At 62.6% G+C, this 23,719-nt stretch overlaps 1 protein-coding gene across 5 annotated transcripts in view; it reads left to right on the top strand.

Moving 5' to 3' along the window:
• PIP5K1C (phosphatidylinositol-4-phosphate 5-kinase type 1 gamma) overlaps positions 1-23,719 on the top strand; it is a 60,165-nt gene that overhangs the window by 33,364 nt on the left and 3,082 nt on the right. For 2 of the 5 annotated variants that reach the window (XM_030845840.2, XM_060297396.1), the window contains exons 6-18: positions 5,038-5,190; positions 6,493-6,792; positions 7,532-7,737; positions 9,444-9,527; positions 10,763-10,811; positions 12,686-12,770; positions 14,425-14,586; positions 15,390-15,528; positions 15,619-15,651; positions 16,812-16,916; positions 19,415-19,514; positions 20,934-21,011; positions 23,567-23,650. In XM_030845840.2, coding sequence (XP_030701700.1) covers positions 5,038-5,190; positions 6,493-6,792; positions 7,532-7,737; positions 9,444-9,527; positions 10,763-10,811; positions 12,686-12,770; positions 14,425-14,586; positions 15,390-15,528; positions 15,619-15,651; positions 16,812-16,916; positions 19,415-19,514; positions 20,934-21,011; positions 23,567-23,650 — 1,578 coding nt within the window. The other 3 variants (XM_030845842.2, XM_030845844.2, XM_030845839.2) reach the window with 3 other exon arrangements.

The following is a 23,719-nucleotide window of genomic DNA, read 5'->3' as shown; positions in this document are numbered from 1 at the left end:
CGTCGCCGGGCTCCCTGCTCAGTTTGTAGTCGGGGCGGGCCGGACTTGGTTCTCGCTGGCTGTTGGCCGGGCCGTCTGTTCCTTCCAGACATTACAGTCTTCTGTGCACTCATCCTGGAGGGACTGTCCCGTCACCGGCCATGCTTGTGCTCCTGGCCACCAGCCTGGACTCTGTCCTCCCGGCTCCGCTGTGGTTTTAGTCTCTCAAGTTAGAAAAAACAAAACCTAGGCCAGACCCTCTGACCTCGCATCCCTGTCAGGACTCCTGAAGGTCACGTCCAGATGGGGCTTCACGGCAGCAGCGTCTGGGTCATCGGCCAGAGTCTCCACTTCAGAAGGTCCGGCTGGTCTGTTCCAGGCCCGCCTGGTCACACGTTGTGACTTTGCACGTGGAGGCCTTGGCGTCTGCGAAGACGCCCACGTCTGACCTCCTGGCACCTGCCGTCTCCGGGGAGGCCCGATCCGTGGGTGTGGGGGGCCTTGACCGTGTTCCGATTGCTCCCGTTCGGGTCTTAATCTGTGGGAAGGCTGTGCCCTGAGCTGGGGCCACGTCCTTCTGGAGGCCCAGCGTTTGCTCCGGCCGGGGACACGTGTGACCTGGGGCTCCCCAGCTCTGCCCGGTCAGTGCCCAGAAGTCACCAAGTCCCACGCGACCTCCCCCATCCCAGCCCTGGGAAGAGCTTCCCTCGTCTGCGAGCCCCGCGGCGCGCGGAGGAGCATTTCGTGTGCAGCCTGGCGGTTCTACAGCAGAAAGGACGCCGGTTACCCAGACTCTGTGTTGTCATGTCACCGGGAGGGGAGACCTATGGCCTTGTTCACAGTTGGGGAGAAATGGCCTCGGTGTCCATTAGCAGGGAGTGGACAGTGGAACTGCCACGTCCACAGAGGTGGGCCACGGAGATGGCTGGGGCCTGATCTCGAACTTGATAAGTAAAGTGTAGGGACCTCAGACGTCTGAGGTCACCCAGCCCCACCTTGGCGACCTTCAACTTCATTCTCCCTGCTCCTCCCAGACGGGGAGTGTTCTCGTTTCTCCCTAACCTCCACTCCCACCAACACCGCCAGGGACAGGCAGGCAGCAGCCCTGCGGCCTCCAACATAGGCCACGGAGGGAGCGGGAGCCTGGAATGGGAGCGTGAGCCTGGAATGGGAGCGTGAGCCTGGAATGGCAGCAGGAGGGCGGAGATGGCCTGGGTGTTCTGGGCCACGGGGCCCTGGCGGGCTGGAAACTCGCTGGAAGGTTCAGACCTAAGGCGTGTCCATCCTGGGCCTGAGGGGTTGGGGGTGCTGCAGACAGGGCCTCGGGGAGCCTGCTGGGGTCGGCCGTCGGGGAGCAAGCTGGGAAACACGGCAAGGAAGTGGGTGCCGTGCGGAGGGCAAGTGGAGCCCCTCAGCCTGTGGGCCGGGTTGCTCCGAGCTGCAGGAGTGAAGCCCGCGCGGCGGGGCAGGGATGGACCGGGCGCCCGGACTGTCCCCGCCTCCCTCGCCGGCTCTGCCTCCCCCGGGGTTCCCCTCTCCTCCACGGTCACGGCCTCGGCCCCTGGCTGCCGCCCCCCGCCCCAGCTGCAGGCACCAGGCCCGAGTTTTTTTGTGCATAGTCACTCTCACCCCTTGTGAGACCCCTGTGCTCTCCTGGGGTTAAATGTCATTTAATCTCAGCTCAGGACAGCAGGGCATGGGGGTGGGGTGGGGTGGCGGGCTGTTTCCTGAATCGGGGGTCGTCTGCCCATGACCCCGTCCTGATGGTGGGTTACCTGGCTCAGGAGCCCCTGCTTGTCACCCGCCTGCCCCTCGGCAGTGGCGCCTAGTGAGGCCCAAGACCCACGGCCCCGACCAAGCTGCTCACCAGGGCAGCTGCTGTCAGCCATCTGGTTCCCGAACTTTCTCCTCCCGTAGATCTATCCTGTACAGAACTGGACACTCCCTTCTGCTGGGTTTTTCCGCTCGATGTCCCTGCTCTCCTGCAGGGTGCTTCACTGTAGTCTGTGCCCAGAGGTGCCCGGCGGTGGCTGCGGGCCCATGCCTGGCGGAGCGCAAGGAGGGCGGGGCACCTGGGCGGGGCCTCTGTGCTGTGGATGTTTGTGGCTAGTGGCTACAGGCGGAGCGGGGATGGACAATGGCTGTGGCCGCAGCTGCACGCCCCTTGCCCCCGTCCGAGCCTTCCCTGAGCTGCTCTTGCTCCCACGGCCAGCCCTGCTGTCGGATGCATCGGAATCTGGCCACTCCTCGTCCTCCACCGATGCCCCTGGCCAGCCCCCGCCCCGCCCACCTGGGCACCCCGTCGGGCTCGCACCCCCAAAGTCCAGAGGGGCCTCTTAAGGCACAGATCACACCATGTCACTCCCTAGCTGTCCCCGCACTCGGAATAAAGGTTGGCCTCCTTGGTTCCCTTCCCAACCGAACTCCGCTGCACCATCCCCTTGGCCACCCGGCCTCCTCCCTATGCTGTCCTCCACCATCTGCACGCGCTCAGGGCCTTTGCACAGGCTCAGTCACATTCTTTTGCTCGATGTTGGCTCCTCAGGGGACACACCTTTCCTGGCCACCTGATCACCGTAACTGCCTCCAGCACGTCTGCCTTTCAACCGAGGGATGTTTCTCTGTGCCCTTTGTCACCATCTGACACACTGTGTATTACTTTATTTATCTGTCTGGCTTCAACTAGAATGTCAGCTCCAGGGCTTCCCTGGTGGCACAGTGGTTAAGAACCCGCCTGCCAATGCAGGGGACACGGGTTAGAGCCCTGGGCCAGGAAGATCCCACATGCTGCAGAGCAACTAAGCCCGTGTGCCACAACTACTGAGCCTGTGCTCTAGAGCCTGTGAGCCACAAGTACTGAAGCCCACACGCCACAATTACTGAGCCCGCGAGCCTAGAGCCCCTGCTCCACAACAAGAGAAGCCACCGCGATGAGAAGCCCGCGCACCACGGTGAAGAGTAGCCCCCGCTCACCACAACTAGAGAAAGCCCGCGCACAGCAATGAAGACCCAACACAGCCAAAACTAAAAATAAAATAAATTAAAAAAAAAAAAAAGAATGTCAGCTCCAGGAGCCAAGGATTTGGACTGTTTTGTTTACTGCTGTGTCCCCGGTGCTAAGACTGGGCTGGACTGACTGTCCCCCCACCACTCCAGGAGAGATGCCGGAAGTGTTAGTGCCTCACTTGGGGTGGCCCCCGCCTGGGCCCCTGAGTGACAGCGAAGAACACAGCCCCAGCTGACCCACAGCAGACGCACTGTGAGTGCTGTCTGGGGGCTGCTTGTTAGCTGGCATATCCTGACTGTGCTGACTGCCGTATGAGCTGGCTTCTGCCTCCATCACACTGAGTGGGGGCAATAAAACTGCCGGCTCCTACCCCTCAAGGCTGAGGTCAGGCACCAGCAGACCAGGGGGTGCCTGGAAATATGCTTGGGTGTGAGGTAGTACTGAGAAAGTGGCAGTTGGCTTTTGGTCAAGGGACTGAGGAAGGCCCCTCTCCTCCTTTGGACCTGAGTCTGCCTCTGCTGGTGCTCCTGAGAGTCAGTAATACGTGAGAAACAGGAGCACTGGGAACAGCATGTATCAGTCAGCACGGAGCAGATTATGCCGGGTAAGAAACAGACCCCTGCATCCGTGTGGCCTAAAATGACAGTGGTGTGTTTCTTGCTCACACTCTGTGTCCGCCCTGGGTTGACTAGGGGCTGTGCTCATCACTGGCACACTAGGCTGATGAAGCAGCTCCCACCCCAAACGTCTGGCCTCCGAGGCAGAGGGAGAGTTCTGGAAGGCACACAGCAGCATTTACATCTTCCAACCTGGGGATGACCCACCACTTGTGCTCACAGCTCACTGGCCAGTGCTTGTCAGACAGCGTCACCCCACCCCAGAGAAGCCAGGCAGTGCAGTCCTGCTCCGTGCTCGGAAGGGGTGATGGCGGGTGGCATCCAGGGTTGGCTGTCAGTGGGCTCCGACTGTGAGCACCCCCACACCTAGTGCTTGTGGACACAGGGTAGCCTTTGGCTTAGGGGCCTGAACATCCAGGGGCAGCTGTGGCGTCAGGTGTAGTTGTATCCAGGAGCTGGGCCTAGGGCAGTGGGGTCCTGTGTCTGTCTCCCTGCTTTTCTCTGTGGATAGGAAAGGGGGCCCGTCCTCCACGCTGTGTATACCAGCGGTACTCAGTTAGGATTTGGGGGGTGCAAGAGACAGAAAACCTGACCCAGACAGCCTCAACTCTAAAAAGTACTTCATTGACTCAGCTGAAAAGGCCTGCAGGCCTTGCTTTTCATTCATTTGCTTAACAAGTGAGCATCTACTCTGTGCCAGGCACTGAAGTATGTGCTGGGAACCCCTTTTGTTATGTGAACAAATCATGTAGATATCCTTGTCTCCCTAGAACTTACCATCTAATGGTGCGGAGGGGGTGCGCGGGGACGATGGGCAGTGATCGCGGAGGTGGAACGTGGGTGTCAGGGACTAGGAGGTGGGGAAGAGAGGTGGGAGGGGCCAGGGTGTCCGGGGGGCCGGGGTGGGGCTGCTCACCAGGCACGCAGCTTCTGTTTTTGCCGTTCCCGGTGCTGGGCTTCCACCCCCAAGGTCACCACGTGGTCCAGTGCGGCTGCGGGGTTCCAGGTGGGGCGGAGAGAGGGGTTCAGACAGGAGGTGCGCCAGCTCCTGCCACCCGTTTAGAGAGCCTCTCCCAAGTCCCACGCGGCAGCCTGTGCTTACGGCTCACGGGTCAGAGCTGACCGTCGTAGCTGCAGGGAGGCTGGGAGGCAAGTCGTGGCCAGGTGTGTCGGCTCCCCATATGGCCAGGTGTCTGTCCCTCACAGGAGAGGGAACACACTCTAGTGGGTCAGCACTGAGGCTGCAGGCTTAGCCCGGGCTCAAATCCTTGCTGTGTGGCCTTGGGCGAGACCGTCCCCCTCTCCAAGCCTCAGTGGCCTTGTCTGTAAAATGGAGCTGACGGTGACCAGTTTCGGGGTTGCCTGCCAGCCCCTGGGCCCCTGGGGGGGTGGGGATTGGTGAGCACCCCGCCCACTCGCTGCCCCCCTTTTCAGTACTCGTTGTGTAATGAGCCGCTCATCGAGCTGTCCAACCCTGGTGCCAGCGGCTCCCTGTTCTACGTCACCAGCGACGATGAGTTCATCATCAAGACGGTGATGCACAAGGAGGCCGAGTTCCTGCAGAAGCTGCTGCCCGGCTACTACATGGTGGGAGCGCCGTGCCCCTCCAGCCCCAGCGCCCCCGACCTCACACCCTCCTCCTCCCTCTGCCCGAGGAGCCGTGGGCACTAGTCCCCCCACACCAGCACTACCCCCCACCCCCGGGCACCGGCATCTCCCTCCCCCCCGCACACACACCCCGGCACCACCCACCCTGGGCACCATCCCCTCCAGGCAGGCCGTCCTGGGTCACTGAGCCCCACCCGCAGGACCCCCTCACGTGGCAGGCAGGAACAGCCATCTGGGCCCTGTTGGCCATCCCCCCAGCCCACTGCCCTGAGTCACGGGTCCTAGAAATCATGGCTTCGCGCCTCGTGTCTCAACAGCCGGTGACTCAGAGAGGCGCTGGGGAGGTGGGCCTGGCTGCCAGCTGGCATTTGGGCCGCTGGGCGGGGGTGGGAGCAGGAGCCTCAGACTTGCTAGCCTGCAGTAGCGGGGGTCCTGATACACACACAGATGTGGGCAGGGGCAGAGGCCCCGGGCAGCTCTGCACAGGTCGTGACCCATCTCTCCCTGTGGGGTGCACCACCCACCCCAGCCGTGCATGATCTTGGGTGAGACCCCCGGCTCCCCTAGCTCACGGGGTCAGCAAACTTCTTCTATAAAGGGCCAGACAGTAAACATTTTCAGCTTTGTGAGTGACAGCCTCTGTCTCCACGGCTCAGCTCTGCCGTGGCAGCGAGAGAGCTGCCACAGACGAGGCGAGAGCCAGTAGCCATGGCCGAGTGCCAGTAAAGCTTCTCTTCTGGACACTGACGTGAGCACTTTACGTAATGTTCACATGTCACAGGACGCTGTTTTTCTTTTATTTTTTTAACAGTGTAAAACCATTCTTAGCTCCCGACTGTACAAAGACAAGTGGCCTGGATTTGGCCCTCGGGCCGGAGTTTGCTGACCCCTGCCCTGGACACGCCTGGAGGCCATGCCCGCCATCCCCCCAGTTTGGGCTGGGGAGGTGGGACACCTGGGTCTGACCTGGTGGGAAGCCAGGCCCAGACACCTCGGCAGCATCCCCTGGGGCCCTTTATGGAAAGGCTGTCTCTCGCTGGGCCTGACTCTGTAGAAACAGATCCTCCTGGCTCTTCCAGGTGGGGTGATGGCGAACTCATCTGGCTGGCTGTACAGTCAGGGTGCTGGGGGCGTGGAGAGAGGGACGAGCCTGGGAGAGGTGGTCAGGGTGGGCTTCCTGAGGAGGTGGCCTCTGGCCTGAGATCTGTGGGGCAGACAGGGTGCCGTGCAGGCTGCGGGCACAGCTCCCGGCGTCATCTCCAGTGACCCTCTCCTCCCCAGAACCTCAACCAGAACCCACGGACGCTGCTGCCCAAGTTCTACGGACTGTACTGTGTGCAGTCGGGCGGGAAGAACATACGCGTGGTGGTGATGAACAACGTGCTGCCGCGCGTGGTCAGGATGCACCTCAAGTTCGACCTCAAGGGCTCCACGTACAAGCGGCGGGCCAGCAAGAAGGAGAAGGAAAAGAGCATCCCCACCTACAAAGACCTGGACTTCATCCAGGACATGCCTGAGGGGCTCATGCTCGACGCCGACACCTTCTCCGCGCTCGTCAAGACGCTGCAGCGCGACTGCCTGGTGAGGAGGGGCCTGGCCGGGGCCGTGATTACGGGGCCTCCATCTCTGAGACCCGGTTTTCCCACCTGTAAAGTGGGGACGCAGTGTGAGCTCGAGATACGCGCTCCCTCCCTGCCCCAGCCCCACCTCAGGCTGCGTTCCTGCTGCCGAAACAAAGCCCCAGGAGCAGCCTGGTGTTTTCAGGGAGGGCCCTCACCTTACAGCGCACCTCAGATCAGGCTTGTGCGGGCTCCAAGCTGCCCTCCATGGGCAGGTGCTTCTTAGGAAAAAAGAAAACCCGCCAGGCCCTTCGCAGGCCTTGCAACTGCAGTCTGCCCGCGCCCCCTTCGGCCTCAGAGGCGAGGATACGGAGGCCTGGCAGGGCTCAGGCCAGGCCTGGGTCCTCCAGGGTCCCCTCTGCACCCTGGCTCCCAGACCCCTCCCCAGAAAACCACCAGACACCTCAGGGCCCCACGGCTTTCAAGAGCCCACCCCCAGGGCCCGGATGTCCCCGTCCTGGGCTGCACCTTGGGGCCTGCAGCAGGAGTGGTGACCAGAGAACCGGGCTCCTGAACCAGGGCCAGGGCGGCCTGGCCTCGAGTCAGAAGCTGTGCCCCAGGCCCACCGCTGGGGTCCCCAGTGGGATGAGGATGGGGCCTCCCACCTGGCTGTGGGGACTGAGTGGACACAGACCCAGATGGGGGTGGGGTGTGGGGGTTGGGGGGCAGCTGGCGCCTCCCCCTGACCCCCGGCCCCACAGGTGCTGGAGAGCTTCAAGATCATGGACTACAGCCTGCTCCTGGGCGTGCACAACATCGACCAGCAGGAGCGTGAGCGGCAGGCCGAGGGCGCCCAGAGCACCGCTGACGAGAAGCGGCCGCTGGGCCAGAAGGCGCTCTACTCCACGGCCATGGAGTCCATCCAGGGCGGGGCCGCGCGCGGGGAGGCCATCGAGACGGACGACACGTAGGTGGCGGGGCTCGGGGGCTTCCCGTTCTCATCTCTGCCCCGGCCCCCTTGCCAGGCGAGAAGCGGGCGGGGGGAGTCGTGAGGAAGGTGAGAGGGATACGACCGAGTCCAGGGTCTGGCCTGTTCCTGGTTTGTCAAGCGGACAGCAGCGCCTACCCATCCCCCAGCCCCCCGTGCCCCGAGGGGTGGACGGCAGACACACAGCTGCGGCCAGGTGTTCTGACCAGGGCGTCCAGATCAGTCAGTCAGTAGATGGAGGTCATTGGCCATCCCTGGGGGAAGCACAGATCCCCTTCCCTCCCGCTGGGCCCCAGGGTGGGTTAAAGCGCCACCGTAGGCAGCAAAGCTGGAAAAGTGTTGAAAGACGGCCCCGGAGAAGGTGGAAGATACCAAACCCGGGACCCACCGGGGGCAGGGCTGAGAACGGTCCTTCCCTGGCGATGCCAGGCGGCAGTGAGGGGTGACCGGGTCCAGAGAGGAGTGCGTCCCCTGACCCCACCCACCACCTGGCCGACCTGGTCCTGCCCTGGGGGCTTGGGCGCGGTCGCTGACATACTCACAGAGTATCCCTACCACCCACCCTGTGCTTCTCACGTTCAGGGTCGGGTCACTTTCTCTGGGGCGTCCTGAGCACTGTGGTGGGTGGAGCAGCATCCCTGCCCTCCAGTCGTGACAACCACACATGTCCCCAGACAGCATCACTGTCCCCTGAGGACAGAGTCGCCCCAGATGGAAACGGCTGCTGTGGACAGGTGTCACGATTGTCCCCTCATCACCAGGCCTTGACCATGCCGGGAACTGGTGGCACCCTCCATTTCCGGACCCTGTTCAGTCCTTGGGGGGTAGGGGGCCCTGGAGGAGGAGGGTGGCATCCCCATGTCTTCAGCTGGGAAAAGGAGGCTCAGAGGTGGGGCTAGCCGTCAGGGTGCAACAGCCAGCTGGGGGACGGGCTGAGGCTTGACCCCGGCCTGGCCACCACACTGGGCCGCCAGCTGAAGGGCCCTGACTGGGCTGAGGCTGGGAGGACACGAGCTGGCCCGGAGCTCAGCCGTGTGGCGTTCGTAGGGTTGGTGCCAGGCCAGGCGAGATGGCAGGGCGTGCAGGTGAGCTCGGGTGTGGAGTGTGGCTGGCAGAGCCTCTGGGGCCCTAATGACTGCAGGACAGCTGCTGCATCGTGCAACCTCGCTAAGTGCGCGGGGCAGGCTCAGCCTGGGGCTGCATGAGGCCATTAACTCTCCAGGTTGCACCTGGAAGCCTGGTCCTGCCCGGGAGCCTGCACGTGCACATGCGGGCATGTGTGCGTGTGCCTACGTGTGTGTGCAAGTTCCGCATGTGCACGTGTGGGTGTGCGCACATCTGGGTCTCATGGCCGGGACTCCTCTGCACCCTGTGGCCTCCAGCTTTGACTTGGTGAGCTGGCCGGAAGAGCTGCTCGACCCCTCACCAGGGTGGGGTTCCCAGGTGCCTGGACCCCCTCTGAGGGTCCAGCCAGGCTGCCATCTACAGGGAGCGTGTGGATCCTCAAGCCCCAGGCCCCATCAGTCCTGCCTGCGTCTCCCTCCATCTCTGTCCCTGCAAGTCCCAGACCAGGCCCAGGGCCCCAGGCTCGGGGCTCCAGGCCACCTCCAACCTGTGCCCCTGACAGGCAGGCCTGCCCCTGAGGCAGCTCTGCAGCTGCTGATACTCTTGACCCCTTTTTCCAGGATGGGCGGGATCCCCGCTGTGAACGGCCGCGGGGAGCGGCTTCTGCTACACATTGGTATCATCGACATCCTGCAGTCCTACAGGTGGGTGCCCGCCCCCCATCCTGTGGTCCTCCAGGTGGGAGCCCGTGCCCCCTCCAGCCTGCGGTCCCACGGGTGGGTGCCTGCCCCCACCCTGTCTCCCCACTCCCCAGTGAGAGCCCGGTCAGGGCCAGTGCAGGGCTGGGTGGTGGGTGAGGTGTCGCCAGCTGACTGACTGTGGGCCCTGCCGTGCGCCAAGTGCTGGGCGGAACAGAGCAAGACGGAAACACCCTGTGGCTGGGAAGCGCAACATCTCTGGAAGGTTCCTACACTTCCAGAAATAAATGCTCACAGCCGATGCCGTGTGCTGTGTGGTCTCGAGTGTGGACACGAGCTTGGTGTAGCCGAAGGAACCAGACGCTCTTGGGTGACGGGCAGCTCCGTTACCCGTGCCTTGTGCTTTGCACGCTTACAGCAGTGAGCGTCTCTTGTTAGTTTTTTATCGAAGGAGTTACACACAGTCCAGGCGTGACAGGCAGGTTGTGGCCGTGGCGGTCCCCCTTTCCCGTCCACACCCCACCCCATGCCGGGAACTCCACTTGGCGTTGGGTGACTCCTCTGCCTGCTGGTCACCTCTTGCCCATCAGACGGCTGATGTTTGCAGCCTGTTTCCTCTCCTGAGGGCTGACCCCACCCCCTGCAGGCGTCTCCTTCCCGTTTGGAGCAGGAGCAGGCAGCTCCAGGGTTTCTGCAGAGGCCCCGGGTGGGGCGAGGGGAGCTCACCCTGAGGCGGAGGTGTGTGCCAAGGGAGGGGCTCCTTCCCCCTGCAGCCTAGAGGTGTCCAGGAAGGCTGCCTGGAGGAGGCAACATTCTCCCCAGCCCCGGTGTCAGGCGGGGCCTAGCTGGGGGTCATGGTGCAGGGCGCTCACTCCAGCAGCGAGGGGCCGGGCTCAGCCTGGCCCGTGGGAGAGAGGAAGGGTGGGCTCTGTCCCGCACGGGGGGCTATGTACCACGACCTTTCCACTGCCACCCCCAGAGAATGTGGTGGGAGCAGCCAGCAGGTGGGGGGGGGCGGTCAAGGGGGCAGGAAAGGGGAGGTGGCCTCTGGCTGATGCAACAGGTGGCCTCATTGCTCTAGACCAGGACTCCTCTACCCCCTTGATGCCAGGAACACTCCCACCCGTGCTAACCACAAACGTCCCTAGATATCAACAGTGTCCCCTGGAATGGGCTTGCCCAGAAGAGAACCCCTGGACCTGAAGGTTTGGCTGACGTTCTGGGCGTTTTCTTCTCTGCAGGTTCATCAAGAAGCTGGAACACACCTGGAAGGCTCTCGTCCATGATGGGGTGAGCATCATTTGTTCGTTCATTCCGTCCATCCGTCCACAAACGCACTGACCGTCTCCCTGGGCCAGGCACAGGTGCTAAAGAGCTGAGAGATGCGTCCCCCTTTCTGGAGCCACAGTCATGGGCCAAGGGGTCAGGGCTGAGATGAGGAAGCAAGGCAGCTGCAGGATCCTCAACGAGGGGTCCGAGCCATCCGTGAGTGGTACACGAAGGCTTCCTGGAGCGGGTCGGGGGGCCCCGAGCTGAGTGGGAAGGATTCCCAAGGACAGGCTGACCCGGAGAGTCAGGGGCCGGCCAGGCAGAGAGCATTCTGGGAACGTGTGATGTGGAGGGCGTCTTGGGCCCCAGCTGCACCCTGGGGGCAATACTGCACAACTCTGACCCCTGCTGCCCCATGGGGGTGGGGCCTGCTTAGATGGACCGGCTCAGTTATTTGAGAAAAGCTTGAAATTCATGTTTTCCTGTGAGCGCAGCCAACCCGTGAACACTTGCAGTGAATTACTTCAGAATGTAAAAGACTGTGAGGACCAAGAGTTGGGGCTAAACAGAGCCTGCCTGTGGGCCCGAGGCAGCCTGCGCACCCCTGGTCCAGCTGTGGACCCTCAGGCGGAGGCCTCTCCTCCCATGGGCCCCCCCGCCCCCCGCAGGCCAGCTCTCACTCAGTGCTAAGGGCTGTGTGTGTGCCTGCAGTCTGTAAAATCCAGCCTCCTAACTAGCCCGCCCACCACTCAGCGTTTGGAGGGTCTGGGGGACCTTCCGGAATAAGCGCTGAGAAGGTCCAGGTTACAGCTGGGCGGCCGCAACCCCCATCAGAGGATTTGGGTCGACTCCCCAGGAGCCTCAAATGTTGATGGAAGTAACCGTCCAGGTGTGAGCATCCTGGGGCCAGTAGGATGGCCCTCAGTGTTGGGGGCCAGGTTCTTCCTGTGTGTTGCTGCACACCCCCAGGCGTTGTCCTCAGCCCCTGGCCCCAGCCGGAGGGAGGGGCGCCCTTCCTCTCAGGGCGGAGAGACTCTTCCGTTATCTCAGCTCATCTCAGCTCGCCAGCCATCGGCCAGAACGTGGTCATGTGGCCATGTGGCCACGCCTCCACGCAGGCAAGGATAGAGTGCAGCGTTCATTGTGGGAGGCCACATGTCCAGATGGGTTCTGTTATGTTACAGCCGGGGGAGGACACCGGGCGGTGTCAGGGGACATCTGTGGCGGTCACACTGGGGGGCTCCTGGCATCGAGTGGGTGGGGACCGGGGATGCTGCTCCACACCCCATAGTGCCCAGGACGGCCCCCAGAGAACGACCGGCCTGCTGTCAGCAGTGCTAGGGAGACCGTGCCATAGCGGGCGAGGAGACTGGATCCCAAGGACAGCAAGGGTGTCCGCCCAGGGGCCCAGCCCGTATCGCGCCCCCACCGTGTGCCGGGCTCCCTGCCTCATGTCCCTACATCCTGACGAGGCCGGCAGCCTCCAGTCTCCGCGTGGCACAGATGAGGAGCAGTGCGTGGCCAGGGCCGCCCCCACCTGAGTGCAGGACGCCGGGCCTGCCTGCCCCGAGGACACCAGCCTCCCTCAGCCACAGGGACAGGCCTGCAACCCAGCTTTCGAAGCAGGCACGGGCCGTGCTCTCCCCTACCCTTGCTTTAGAGATTCTTTCCGGTTTCTTGATTTTGATACTTACCTGTTTACCTCTTTGAAACATGGTTCAAAAAGTTAAAATTACAGATGCGATTATTAGGAAACCACCTTCCTGCTTCCCTGTCCCTACCTGCTCCTTGGGTCCCCTCCCCACAGAGGCTACATCCCGCCCCTGACACGGGAGCCTCCATGGGGCCACAGCGCTCACACCTGCCTGCCCTCGGGCCCCTACTTCCCTTCCCAGGACACCATCTCTGTGCACCGACCCAGCTTCTACGCCGAGCGCTTCTTCAAGTTCATGAGCAACACGGTCTTCCGGAAGAACTCCTGTGAGTGCCCAGGCCCTCTGGGTGGGGGCGTGGAGGGAAGAGGGCGGAAGATCAAGGGCGGGGTAAACCTGGAGCGCTGGTCCTGTGTTCAGCCAGCCTTGGGCCTCAGGCGGGGACCTGGTCCAGGGCACAGGGCAGTGGGGGTGGCGCCCGCCCAGTCCCAGTCCTCTCCTTCCCGCGCAGCCTTGAGCAAGTGATGCCCCCTCCGCACCTCAGTTTCCCCATCTGTACAGAGCCAGGAGGGGGAGGTTTGTTTACGCACGCGATCAGTGGGGAAGCACCGTTGCCAAGGAAACGGGACCTTGCCACACGGAAGCCGGCCAGTCATCAGCCCAACTGGGCGTCGTCGGGGAGGGCGCAGGGCAATCGTGGTGGCCATGGCCCATGGTGGCCTCTGGAGGTCCCATGTCCGTGCTGGGCCTCCAGAGTCACAGACCCTGGTGCACCCCAGGCCGGACCCCACATGGGGCCTGAAGGGGTCTTTCTCCCTACGTGTCTGTCGTCGGCCCCCCCAACCCCTCACTTACCCCCAAAAGGCAGGGTGCTTGTTCACTCTGGTCACTCCACGTCCCCAGCGTCCAGCTCGGGGCCTGGCACACAGTAGGTGCTCAGTAAGCGTCTGTGGGCGTGGGGGTGGTCTTGGTGTGCGCCTTACTGTCCAGGCCTTGCACTCCATGGGGGCTCCACGCAGGCAGTGGGAAGGGGCAGGCCCAGTGTCTGGCTCTCAGCTGGGGGGCTGCTCTCACTGCCTGGGCCAGATGTGTGCGGGCCATGAGCCAGCGCCGGTCACCTGCAGCTGGCTCTCGGCACAGCTCCACGTTCTGTGACATCTAGTTGTACGCTGAGGTTGACTGTGGAGGGACCGTTTACACCATGGAAATCGGCAAATACCACAAACCCAGCCTCTGTCCCCAGAGAGCCGGTTGTTAACCTTTACCAGTACATCTCTTCCTGGAACCTTCTCAGGGTGCTGTGGTCCAGGGAGTGCCGGCCTCCAGGGACTGGATGGCTGTACCTAAGGCAAACCGAGCGCCTACTGTATGCGGGAGCTAAGCTCGCCATGCTGGGGGCAGAGGTCACAGGGCCCTCTGGGAGAGGGTGGTGACAGGTCCTGACGGGGCGCAGAGGGCGTCTCGGGGTTTACCCGCCTCCCCTGACCCTGATGTTGCAGACAAGGACTTGGGGGCCCCGAGAGCTGAGCTGCGTTCCCCAGGCCATTGCAGCCTGCATGGGAGCCAGACCCTTGGTGCTGAGCCCCACTGTCCCAGGCCTTGACTTCCATGTCAGCGGCGGGGCCGTGGCCGGGTGGGCTGCGACACAGTGGGTGAGGTCCCAGAGTGCGTGGCAGATGTTGGTAGCTGCTGGTCTGCTGCTGTTTCTGGGGGCCGGGGTGGGAGTGCTGGATCCCCGGGGGCTCGTCCCATCTCTCTTGACGGGCAGGACAGGTACCTGGGGCTCCTGGCACCTCCCGAGGCAAGCCGGGTGGAAAGCAGGGCAGGCTTTCTCCACCAAGAGTGAAGAGCACTGGGGGACAGGCTGGAGGTGGGGCGGGGTGGGGGGGTGGCAGCCAGGCTTTTGTACAACGGAGGCACAGGGGGCTGCAGGGCCCGGCCTCGGTGCTGCCACCCAAGCACCAACCGCCCTTCCTCTGCAGCCCTCAAGTCCTCGCCGTCCAAGAAGGGCCGCGGTGCCTTGCTGGCCGTCAAGCCCCTGGGGCCCACCGCCGCCTTCTCGGCCAGCCAGATCCCCAGCGAGCGGGAGGACGCGCAGTACGACCTGCGGGGGGCCCGCAGCTACCCCACGCTGGAGGATGAAGGTGAGCAGGCAGTTGGGAGATAAGGGGGCCCCTGGGTCAAGGCGTCGTCCCTGGGGGGCTGGGAAGGGAGGGGTTCAGGGAGCAACAGCAGCAGTCCAACAGGAGGAAGCAGCCCCTGCAGCTGGGCCTAGCCTGGATGGGAAGGGGCGGTGACTGGAACCCAGCTGGGAAGTGGGGAGCAGCTGGGACGGGGCCCCCGGAAGAGCCACAGTGAAGGTTGAGCATAGACTTTGCCTCCCCGCCCACCCCCACCCCCACCCCCCGCAACCCACGCCCCAGAGGTGACAGGCTCCCTTCATATCAGAGGTGCACAGAGACCTGGAGGGATGAAGTACTTGATGGGGTTGGGCCTGATGTTCTGGAAGGTCCCTCCCGTCCCCTGGGTCAGAGATTCCAGGCAGGGAGGGGCTGGTGGAAGAGCATCAAGGAAGGGAGAAGCTGCCTGTGCAAGAGGCCCTGGGGTGTGACCTGGCCTAGCCTGTTGTGTGGGAGGCACAGCAAGGAGCCTGTATGTCTGGAGCAGAGCGGGAGGGGGGAGAGGGCAGGTGAGGCCTGTGGAGCAGGACCCCCTGGGGGCCGAAGGGAGGGGTTCGGATTTCAGTTTGAGAGCAGTGGGAAGCTACTGGAAGGTCTTATGCCAGGGGGAAATTGGAGCACATCTGCCCGCTTAAAGCTGGCAGGGACGACAGTGTGGGGTGGCAGGTGGGAGTGGGGGGCATGGGTGGTAGAGGGTGAGCCGAGTTGTAGGTGGAGCCCAGAGGCCTCCCAGGCCCCCGCAAGTGCCCACCCACTCCTCGCCACAGGCCGGCCAGACCTCCTGCCCTGCACACCGCCTTCTTTCGAGGAGGCCACCACCGCCTCCATCGCCACGACCCTGTCCTCCACGTCCCTCTCCATCCCAGAGCGGTCCCCCTCGGAGACATCAGAGCAGCCGCGGTACAGGTGAGCAGACCAAACGTGTCCCTCCGCGGGGGGCTGTGCGTGGGCAGGGCCTCGCCCCACTTCTCCCACCTCCTTGTGGTCTCTCTGCAGGCGGCGCACGCAGTCCTCCGGACAGGATGGCCGGTGAGCTGAGACCCCAGCCCTCTCCCTCTTTCTCTCCCCCGCCCGCCCGCCCGCCCCAGTCCATCCCCCGCTTTCCCCACCCAGAGCCCTTCGTCTCTGACCACTGCTTTCCGGGCACAGATTCAAGTCAGGCTCTAGACCGCATAGGATATCTCAGGTGATTCTGTGTCTGTCTCCCACCTGGCTGCCCAGAGGACCCTGCTCCCACACGTGCCTGTTGGTTCTTCTTTCTCTTTTTATTAATATTTTTATTCTAAGAGATACAAAAAGGAAAATAGTTAAGATGTTTCCCCCTGCCCCATGCCTGCTCCCCTTTCTGGGAGCAACCCCCGGACGGAGTTTTTGTCTCTTTCCGGAGATATTTGTGAATATACAAGCAGACACACGTTCGGGCCTGTCTCTCCTCACATTTTGACCAGCGTGCACTCTGGGCGGCACACTGCCCCTTACTCTGTCACCTACCAGCAGAAGGTCACCTGTCTGAGCAGGTGGAGCATGTGCTGGTTGCCGTCCCTCTAATGGGCCATGGACACTTGGGTTGTTCCCAGTTGTTTCATCTTGTAACAGGACTGCAGTGAAGAGGGCATTTCTGTAATTAGTTTTTTTGGGATAATTCCTGCCAGTTGAAAAAAAAGTCATGGTACAAAACATCTTTGGTGCAAAGTGCATCCCCCTCTGTCCAGCTACCTGCTCTGATGTCAGCCACCATTTTGCTCCCTGGTGTTGCCATCCAGAGATTCTGCACGTCTGGATGCTGCAATGTTCTGACCCACCTGCACCACGGGTCTCAGCCTGGAACCCCAGAACTACCTCACCCCCTAGTCCAGGCCCCAGGCAGGTGCCTAGCTGCCCCCAGGGGGTGGGCGGGATCCAGGCCACCATTCACTCATTATGCCTCTGCTGGTGCCAGAGTCACAGGATAGCCCCAGGTGGACTCTTGCAGCCCCCAGGTGGGCATGACAGCCAGAGGGACCAGGTGCGAGCTGGGCTGGCTCAGGGCCCTGGTCTGATGGTGCGTGGAGACAGCACCTCGTGGAGGCTACCAGCTTGTTACCGGGACTGGAAATTGGCACCGGCCTGGAGCTCGGCTGGTGCTCCTGGGGGTGTGTGGGGGGGGGGGTGAGGAGGGAAACTGAGGCGCGGCTTCCCATTGCCTCCAGGCCCCAGGAGGAGGCACATGCGGAGGAGGACCTGCAGCAGATCACGGTGCAGGTGGAGCCCGCGTGCAGCGTGGAAATCGTGGTCCCCAAAGAGGAAGATGCGGGGTGAGTGGCCCTCGAGTCCCTGCGGTCCCAGTTACCTGGTTCCTGCATTCCAGTTCTGCTCTGGCCCCATTGGTCGAGCGTGGTCACGTGGCCAGCTGTCCGCTGGGCAGGCTGGGAAAAGTAGTCCGCAAGCTGGGGGCGGGAATGGGGCTTCCGGGGCGTGGGGCATGGGGAGGAAGGGAGCGCGTGAAGCCGGGAGCAGCGGGGGTCTTGCACTTAGGGAAGGGTCGCCTCCTCCAGGGCTCAGAGCCGCCCTGTCATCTGAGGTTACTTTCCCTCCCACCCTTCCTCTCTTCGCCCTCTTAGCTTTGCTGGGGCTTGCGAGACAGCAACTTACAAACTTTTCAAAGAACCAGTTGGGGACTTAGTTACCTTTTCCCCTGTTGTGTTTTGTTTTTATTTCATTCACTGTAACTCACTAGTAATGACTTCTTTCTAGCTGCTTCTGGTTTGTTTTCTCACTTGTTTCTTTCTTCCAGTGCTTAAATTCCTTTTTTTCTTTAATAACGAGGCCCTTAAGGCTATGTAGTTTTCTCTGAGTACTGCTTTTGCGGTGTCCCGTGGGTTTTGACGTGAAGCAGTTCTTTTATACTGACTCACATGTGCATGGTTAGTGATTTTTTTCTTATTTCCTCTTTGAATTAAGATAGTGGCTTTCAACCACTTGAGAGTGATTTTGCCCTCAGAGGAGAGTGGGCAGTGTCTGGGAACATCTTTGGTGGTCATGACCGGGGGTACTCTTAGCATCATGGTGGGAGCCAGGGACGCTGCTCCACACCCCACAGCGCCCAGGATGGCCCCCAGCAGAGAATGACCTGCCCGATGTCAGCAGTGCTGAGGGGGAGACCCTGGACTAAGGCTTTTTAGGGGTGTCTCTCAAGTGTTTAAGATTTTTTGTTTACCTTTTTGGTACTTCTAACTTTATTAGGTTTCGAGCTGAAGAAAATGGCCTAAAAAAGTCTACGCTTTGGGGAATTCCCCGGTGGTTAAGACTCTGCGCTTCCACTACAGGGGGCAGGGGTTCGATCCCTGGTCGGGGAACTGAGATCCCGCATGCCGCTCAATGCAGCCAAAAAATTACGCTATTTTTTTTTTTTTTTTTTTTTGGCTGGGTTGGGTCTTTGTTGCTGAGCGCAGGCTTTCTCTAATTGCAGTGAGCGGGGGCTACTCTTCGTTGTGGTGTGCGGGCTTCTCATTGCAGTGGCTTCTCTTTGTTGCGGAGCACGGGCTCTAGGCATGCAGGCTTCAGTAGTTGTGGCAGGCGGGCTCAGTAGTTGTGGCTCTCGGGCTGTAGAGAGCAGGCCTAGTAGTTGTGGCGTACGGGCTTAGTTGCTCCACGGCATGTGGAATATTCCTGGACTAGGGCTCGAACCCGTGTCCCCTGCATTGGCAGGCAGATTCTTCACCACTGCACCACCAGGGAAGTCCCCAAAATTCCCTTTTTAAGTGTCCGTGGACACTTGGGAGAAAAGTGTCTTCTCTGTGAAAAGATGGAAAGTTCTCTACAAGCCTTTTCTGTCCAGTGTCTTGATTGGTGTCATCGGTTCCTTTATGTCCTTACTTGCCTCTTATCTGCTTGGGCTGTTTAATTCTGTAATTGCCTTATCCAGTTCTTCTTGCCTTTCCCATAATTTTTGCTTTATATACTTTTTAGAATTTCTGTTCTATTTCTAGAGACTTTACTTAGCACCTCCAGCACACGTTCCCAGGTGCACTTTGCTATTATTTCACACACACGCACCAGTTCCTGCCACTGTCAGCTTTTTTGCCATTAACTGAAGTGTCGCGGTGGGAAATGTCATTCAGTCTTTGCCCCACAAAACAAGTTGCCCTCAAACGTGACTGGAGAACCAGTTCTGCACGGTTACAGGTGCTCTTTCTTCTCAGAACTCGTCATTTCATCCAGGAGGTGAAATTTAGTCACCAGTCACATGGCCGCCAGCCAAGGCCTCGGGCACGTTCCTCACCTTCACTCTGAGCCTCAGTTTCCTCATCTGTAACACAGGACAGCAGCAGCATCCCCCCTTCCCGAGTGGAAGTTTGGTGGGTTCATTCACACAAGGCCCTCAGACAGGCCTGGCACCTAGTAAGTGCTCAGAAAAGAGAAAGAGGTTCTGGCCCCTCGGGGGTAGGTGCCATGTGTCCCCACTTTACAGACGAGGAAACTGAGGTTCCGAGAAAGAACGTGGTCCTCATGGCTGCCCAGCAAGTGAGTGGTGAGGCGGGGATCTGCCCACAGGCGTGAAGCAAATAGAGGGGGAAGGGCCCGCCTGCTCGGGGGTGGGCACATTGTTCCCTGGGCTGCAGCAGTGCTTGGGGGTGTTCTGTTTGTTTTGTGCGGGAACTAGAACGTGTCAGACAGGATGCATCCCTGCAGTTGGACTCCCTGCGTCAAGGACGGTGCGGAGCAGGGAGGGTCCTGGGGTGTGGGCTGGAGAAGGCGCGGGCTGTCCAGAGCACCCCCAGCCAGGACTCCCGTGTCTTCCCCGTGTCCCCAGGGAGGGGTCATCCCCGGCCTGTGCCTCTGCTGCCGTCGAAGTGGAAACTGCCAGCCAGGCCTCAGACGAGGAGGACGCGCCCGCCACAGACATCTACTTTGTAAGTCCTCCCGGGATCCCTCCCGTCGCCGGACCCTCCACCACTTGTGCTCACACGTGCACACACACGCACGTGCCTGTACGAACCCACGTGTGCTTACACCCACACCCGTTCACACACGCGCACACTGCTCCCTCACCGGCTCGTGCTGACACGTCGCACACTCAAGGCGCCTGTGCACACCTGCACGTGCACTCACACTCAGGCACACGTGTGTGCTCACCTTTCAACACTCAGGGCCACGTGCCCAGCCAGCACGCTCACACTCAGGTGTTGGGGAGCACCCCCGTCCCTCACCATCCAGCCCAGGCCCTCCGGCCCAGGCCTCATGACCACATCTGGTCACGAGCCAAGGCCCTGTCTTCAGCGGTGCCCCGGGAAACATCTGGAGTCCTCAAGTGCTCGGCCCCGCTGGCCTGAGGGGAGGCCCAGGCCCTGGGTCCCGGGGCAGCCCAGGCTGGCCGTGGTGGGCTGGCATGACGCGCACCTTCTCTCTCTGGGTGGTGGGTGCGGAGGGTGGGCTCCGTGCTCAGGGAGGCCAGGGCCCCGCCGAGAGGGGCAGGTGGGCTCCACACTGCCGACTTCACAGGATGAGGATGCACAGCTGCTCCTGGACGAGGTGGCGTCCGTCAGAGTAGGAAGGGGCCCTGCCCCGGGGACCCGGGACCTCTCTCCAGAGCTGGGGGTCTCCTTCCCCACACACCTCCCATGGGCGGGCAGGGAGCTGAACCAGGAGCCCGGGTGAAGTGGGTGCCCGGGGGCCAGGGAGCCCCCGATAGTGGGTCCTGGAGCCATCTCCCTTGGGTGGCCCTGCTCAGGGATCACATGGTCCCAGTTACAAAAGAGAGGGCCAGACACGCGCCCAGCCGCCCATCCTCTTCCCGGACCTTCATTTTCACTTCTGACCCCTGACCCTGCCCCAGGAAAATGAGCCGGGGCCTGCCCCCTGCCCGGCGCTGGGCCTTGGGGCCTGTTTGGGTGAGCTTGGCCCTCCCGCTGGCATCGCTGCTTCGTAACTAACACCGGCCTCCCTGCTCTCGGTCCCCGAGCCAGTGCTGCCAGGGCACGGCCCTGCCTGGCCTGGAGGGTACCAAGTGCACCCTGTGTGTCCCCCCACCTGCCGTCAGCTCCCGCCGGGGCTGGTTGCTTCCCGCTCTCTGGATCTGGGGGAGGTGGCCCCTGGGGCCGTGTCCTGTCGTGTGCGTCAGGGTTCCGAAATCCCCGAGTGGGCAGCCGGGCCCCGCGCAGCAGAGAAGGAAGCCAGTGGGACCCCTCCCCGCACCTCCTGCTTGGCCAGCGGCTCACCTGCCCCTCCCGGCGCCCTCCCTGCCTGACCACCTGCCAGATCCCTGTGGCCTCATCCTGTCACTTCATCCTGTCCTCTGTTTGCTTCCTCCCCCGCCCGCCCGGCCCGCCCAGTTCACCGATGGGAGGTACTGGATTTACTCTCCCCGGCATCGCCGACTGCGGGCCGTGACGCTGAGCTCCTCAGGGACTGTAAGTGACCGTGGCAGGCCTCCAGGGAGCCCAGCCCCGCCCCGCGCCGTGGGCAACAGGGAGCCACAGGTCCTGGCTGTTCCTCTTCCTCTGAGAAGGGACTTGGGGAAAATGTCACTGTGGCTGAGGTCAGCCGCGCTGGCCCGTGTGGGGCTCTGTGCTGCAGGCATCCCATGGGGACGTTGCTTACTCCCCTCTGAGGTGGGCATCACTGGGCCTGCGGGCACACAGCTGGGGCTCCAGGGGCTGGCCTGGCTGTGGCAGGGTCTGCATCTGACCCCCATCCCCTGGCCGCCCTTGCCCCTTTTCCCACCCTCCCGGGTCAGGGACGTGCCAGGTGCCCTGCTCCCACTTGTTCACACCTCGCTGCTGACGGCTCCCACGGGGTGTCTGTCCCCTGAAGGGGGTAGCGTCATGAGTCAGCAGCGGGACTGCAAAGCCAAGCCCTTAATTGCAGGAGAAAGGAGCTGGTGCCTCCATACCCATTTCACAGATGGAGACACCGAGTCCCTGGCTCTCCAGGGAGCCCCTGAGAGTACAGGGTAGACACAATCTGGATCCCAAGCTTCAGGCACCTGTGTGTCTAATAAACGCTTATCCACCCAGCGTGCCTGGAATGCTATGGGGATATTGTGTAGCGGTGGCATCGTTAGTACTTGTTATTGTCATTGTGAGCAATAAATGGGGGCCCAGAGAGGCCAAGTAACCTCCTAGAGGCACACAGCACTCAAACGGGCAGGACAAGGCAAAGGCCTAAAGCGAGACTTTGTGCTCTCAAGATGAGGCCTCTTGGAGACCACACTCCAGCCCCGTCAGCAGCCCCTCTGAGCGTCACTGGGTGTCGGGCGCTGCCGGGCGAGCCTGAAAAAGGGAGACTGCTTCCACAGCCCTCCCACCATGCTCGGTCCAGCCAGGGATGCCGCTCCCCAGAGATGGTCCCAGAGTCGGGGACACGTGGCGTGCAAGGGCCATGGGGTGGGGTGCTGTGGCAGAGGCTGCCTGGAGGGGGGTTGACACGGACTTTTGAGAAGCGCGTAGGGTGTGGGGAGGCAGAAGAGGAAGGGCGGTCTTGGCTGGAGCACCGAAGAGGCAGGAGCCTGGAGGCCGACGGGAGGAGAGGAAGCGGCAAGAGGAAGGCTGGACCCCGAGACCCGCCGTGCGGGGCAGGCGTGCCCTTGGCCCAACTTCCATGGGTCACCCAGGGCCGGCTCTTCATGGGGTTCCCTGCGGGACCCCTGTGTCACCCCACTCTGAGCCCAGCAGGGCAGCCACCCCAGTGTCAGGACCTGCTGTGGCCCCAGACGGGCCCGGCCCCGCCCCCCGGGGCTCCCAGGTGGGCAGGGGGCCAGGGGGGTTATTGCTTTGTGACCCCCTGAAGGAATGAGCGGGGCCCGAGCTGGGGTCTCGCCCTGCTGCCCCAGATGCTTTGTGCGAACCCCTCCATAGGTGGACACGGTTCTCGTGGGTGCACGGCCTGGGCCCACACGGGTACCGGGACGGCCTGTGAGCTGCGGGGATGGTGGGGTGGTGGGGTGGAGAGGCGGCCGGCGGGCCCCGAGGGCAGCAGGGCAGAAGCTGGTTGCTGGTGGTGCCCCAACCCCGCCGAGGAGGGGTGGGTCTTGGGGTGCCATCGTGGGCTTAGGGGCCGTGGGACGCCCAGGGGGACGTGGCCAGGACAGGTGTGTTCTCTGGCGGCAGGGGTGGAGGTCACAGGCTGTGGGGGACGTTGAAGGAAGAGAGAACAGAAGGCGGCCGCGGGAGCCCCAAGAATGTTCTGGTGGTGAGAGCAGACCTGGGAGGGACGAGGGGGCCGGAGGAATGTATGTCCTCCCCGCAGTGGGACCCGGACTGGGACCCCACCCCAGACGCAGCTGGAGGAAGACCATCCTGTGGCCCCTCGGCGGCCAGTCCCCGCTCTGCCTGTCCCCAGGCCGGAACTTGGGCTCCGCTGCGCCCCCTCCCCAGGAAGGTGACCCCGGGCTCTTGGAGCGGGGCAGGGAGGCCTCTGCTGCTTGCTCTCTGGGTGGCGCCTGCCTGGGTCTCTCCTGAGCAAACCTGTGTGTGCCGGTGCTGAAAGGCTTCCCGGGTCAGGAAATGGGCCGCCCCCGTCGCCACCACTCAGGGCCCCCAGCAGAGGGTCTCCAGGGTGCTGCCGGGCTAGGCTGGAGGTCAGGGTGCCATGGCGGGGGGTGGGGGGGTGGGGGTGGACAGCAGAGCAAACCAAGCCCCGCCCACCCTCCCCGCCTCCTGCTGTGCCGGCCCTGCCTTGACACCCCCCCACCACTCACCGCTTCCTGCTGCCCGCCCCACCGCGCTCTGGCCTCTCAGCCCCAGAGGCCCGGCCCCCCGCCCCGCCGAGCCCGAGGGCCATCCGGGTTGGGGCAGGTCCCCGTCAGGGAGAGGGCAGCGGGGGCTGAGCCGCCCACCCGTGCCGCCTCGGGGGCCCCCTCTTTTATTTCTGTTTCTTCCTTCCTTCTTGTCGCCTCTGTCGCACCTCCTCGCACTTTGCTCTTCTTCTGCGCCCTTCCCGCACGTGCTGCCCGCCTGCCCTCCAGCCCACCGATGAGAGGAGCTGGGTGTACTCCCCGCTTCACTATAGCACGCAGGCCCACCCCGCCTCCGACGGCGAGAGCGACACAGTAAGTGCGCCGCGGCTGGCCAGCCGGGCCCACTCGGGGCTCAGGCCTGTGGCCTTGGCCAAGGAGGGC

The sequence above is a fragment of the Globicephala melas genome, chromosome 3 (genome assembly GCF_963455315.2).
Source record: "Globicephala melas chromosome 3, mGloMel1.2, whole genome shotgun sequence".
In the NCBI taxonomy this organism is placed as follows: Eukaryota; Metazoa; Chordata; class Mammalia; order Artiodactyla; family Delphinidae; genus Globicephala; species Globicephala melas.
The sequence above is the reverse complement of the archived record's forward strand: the minus strand, read 5'-3'. Positions and strand labels throughout refer to the sequence as shown.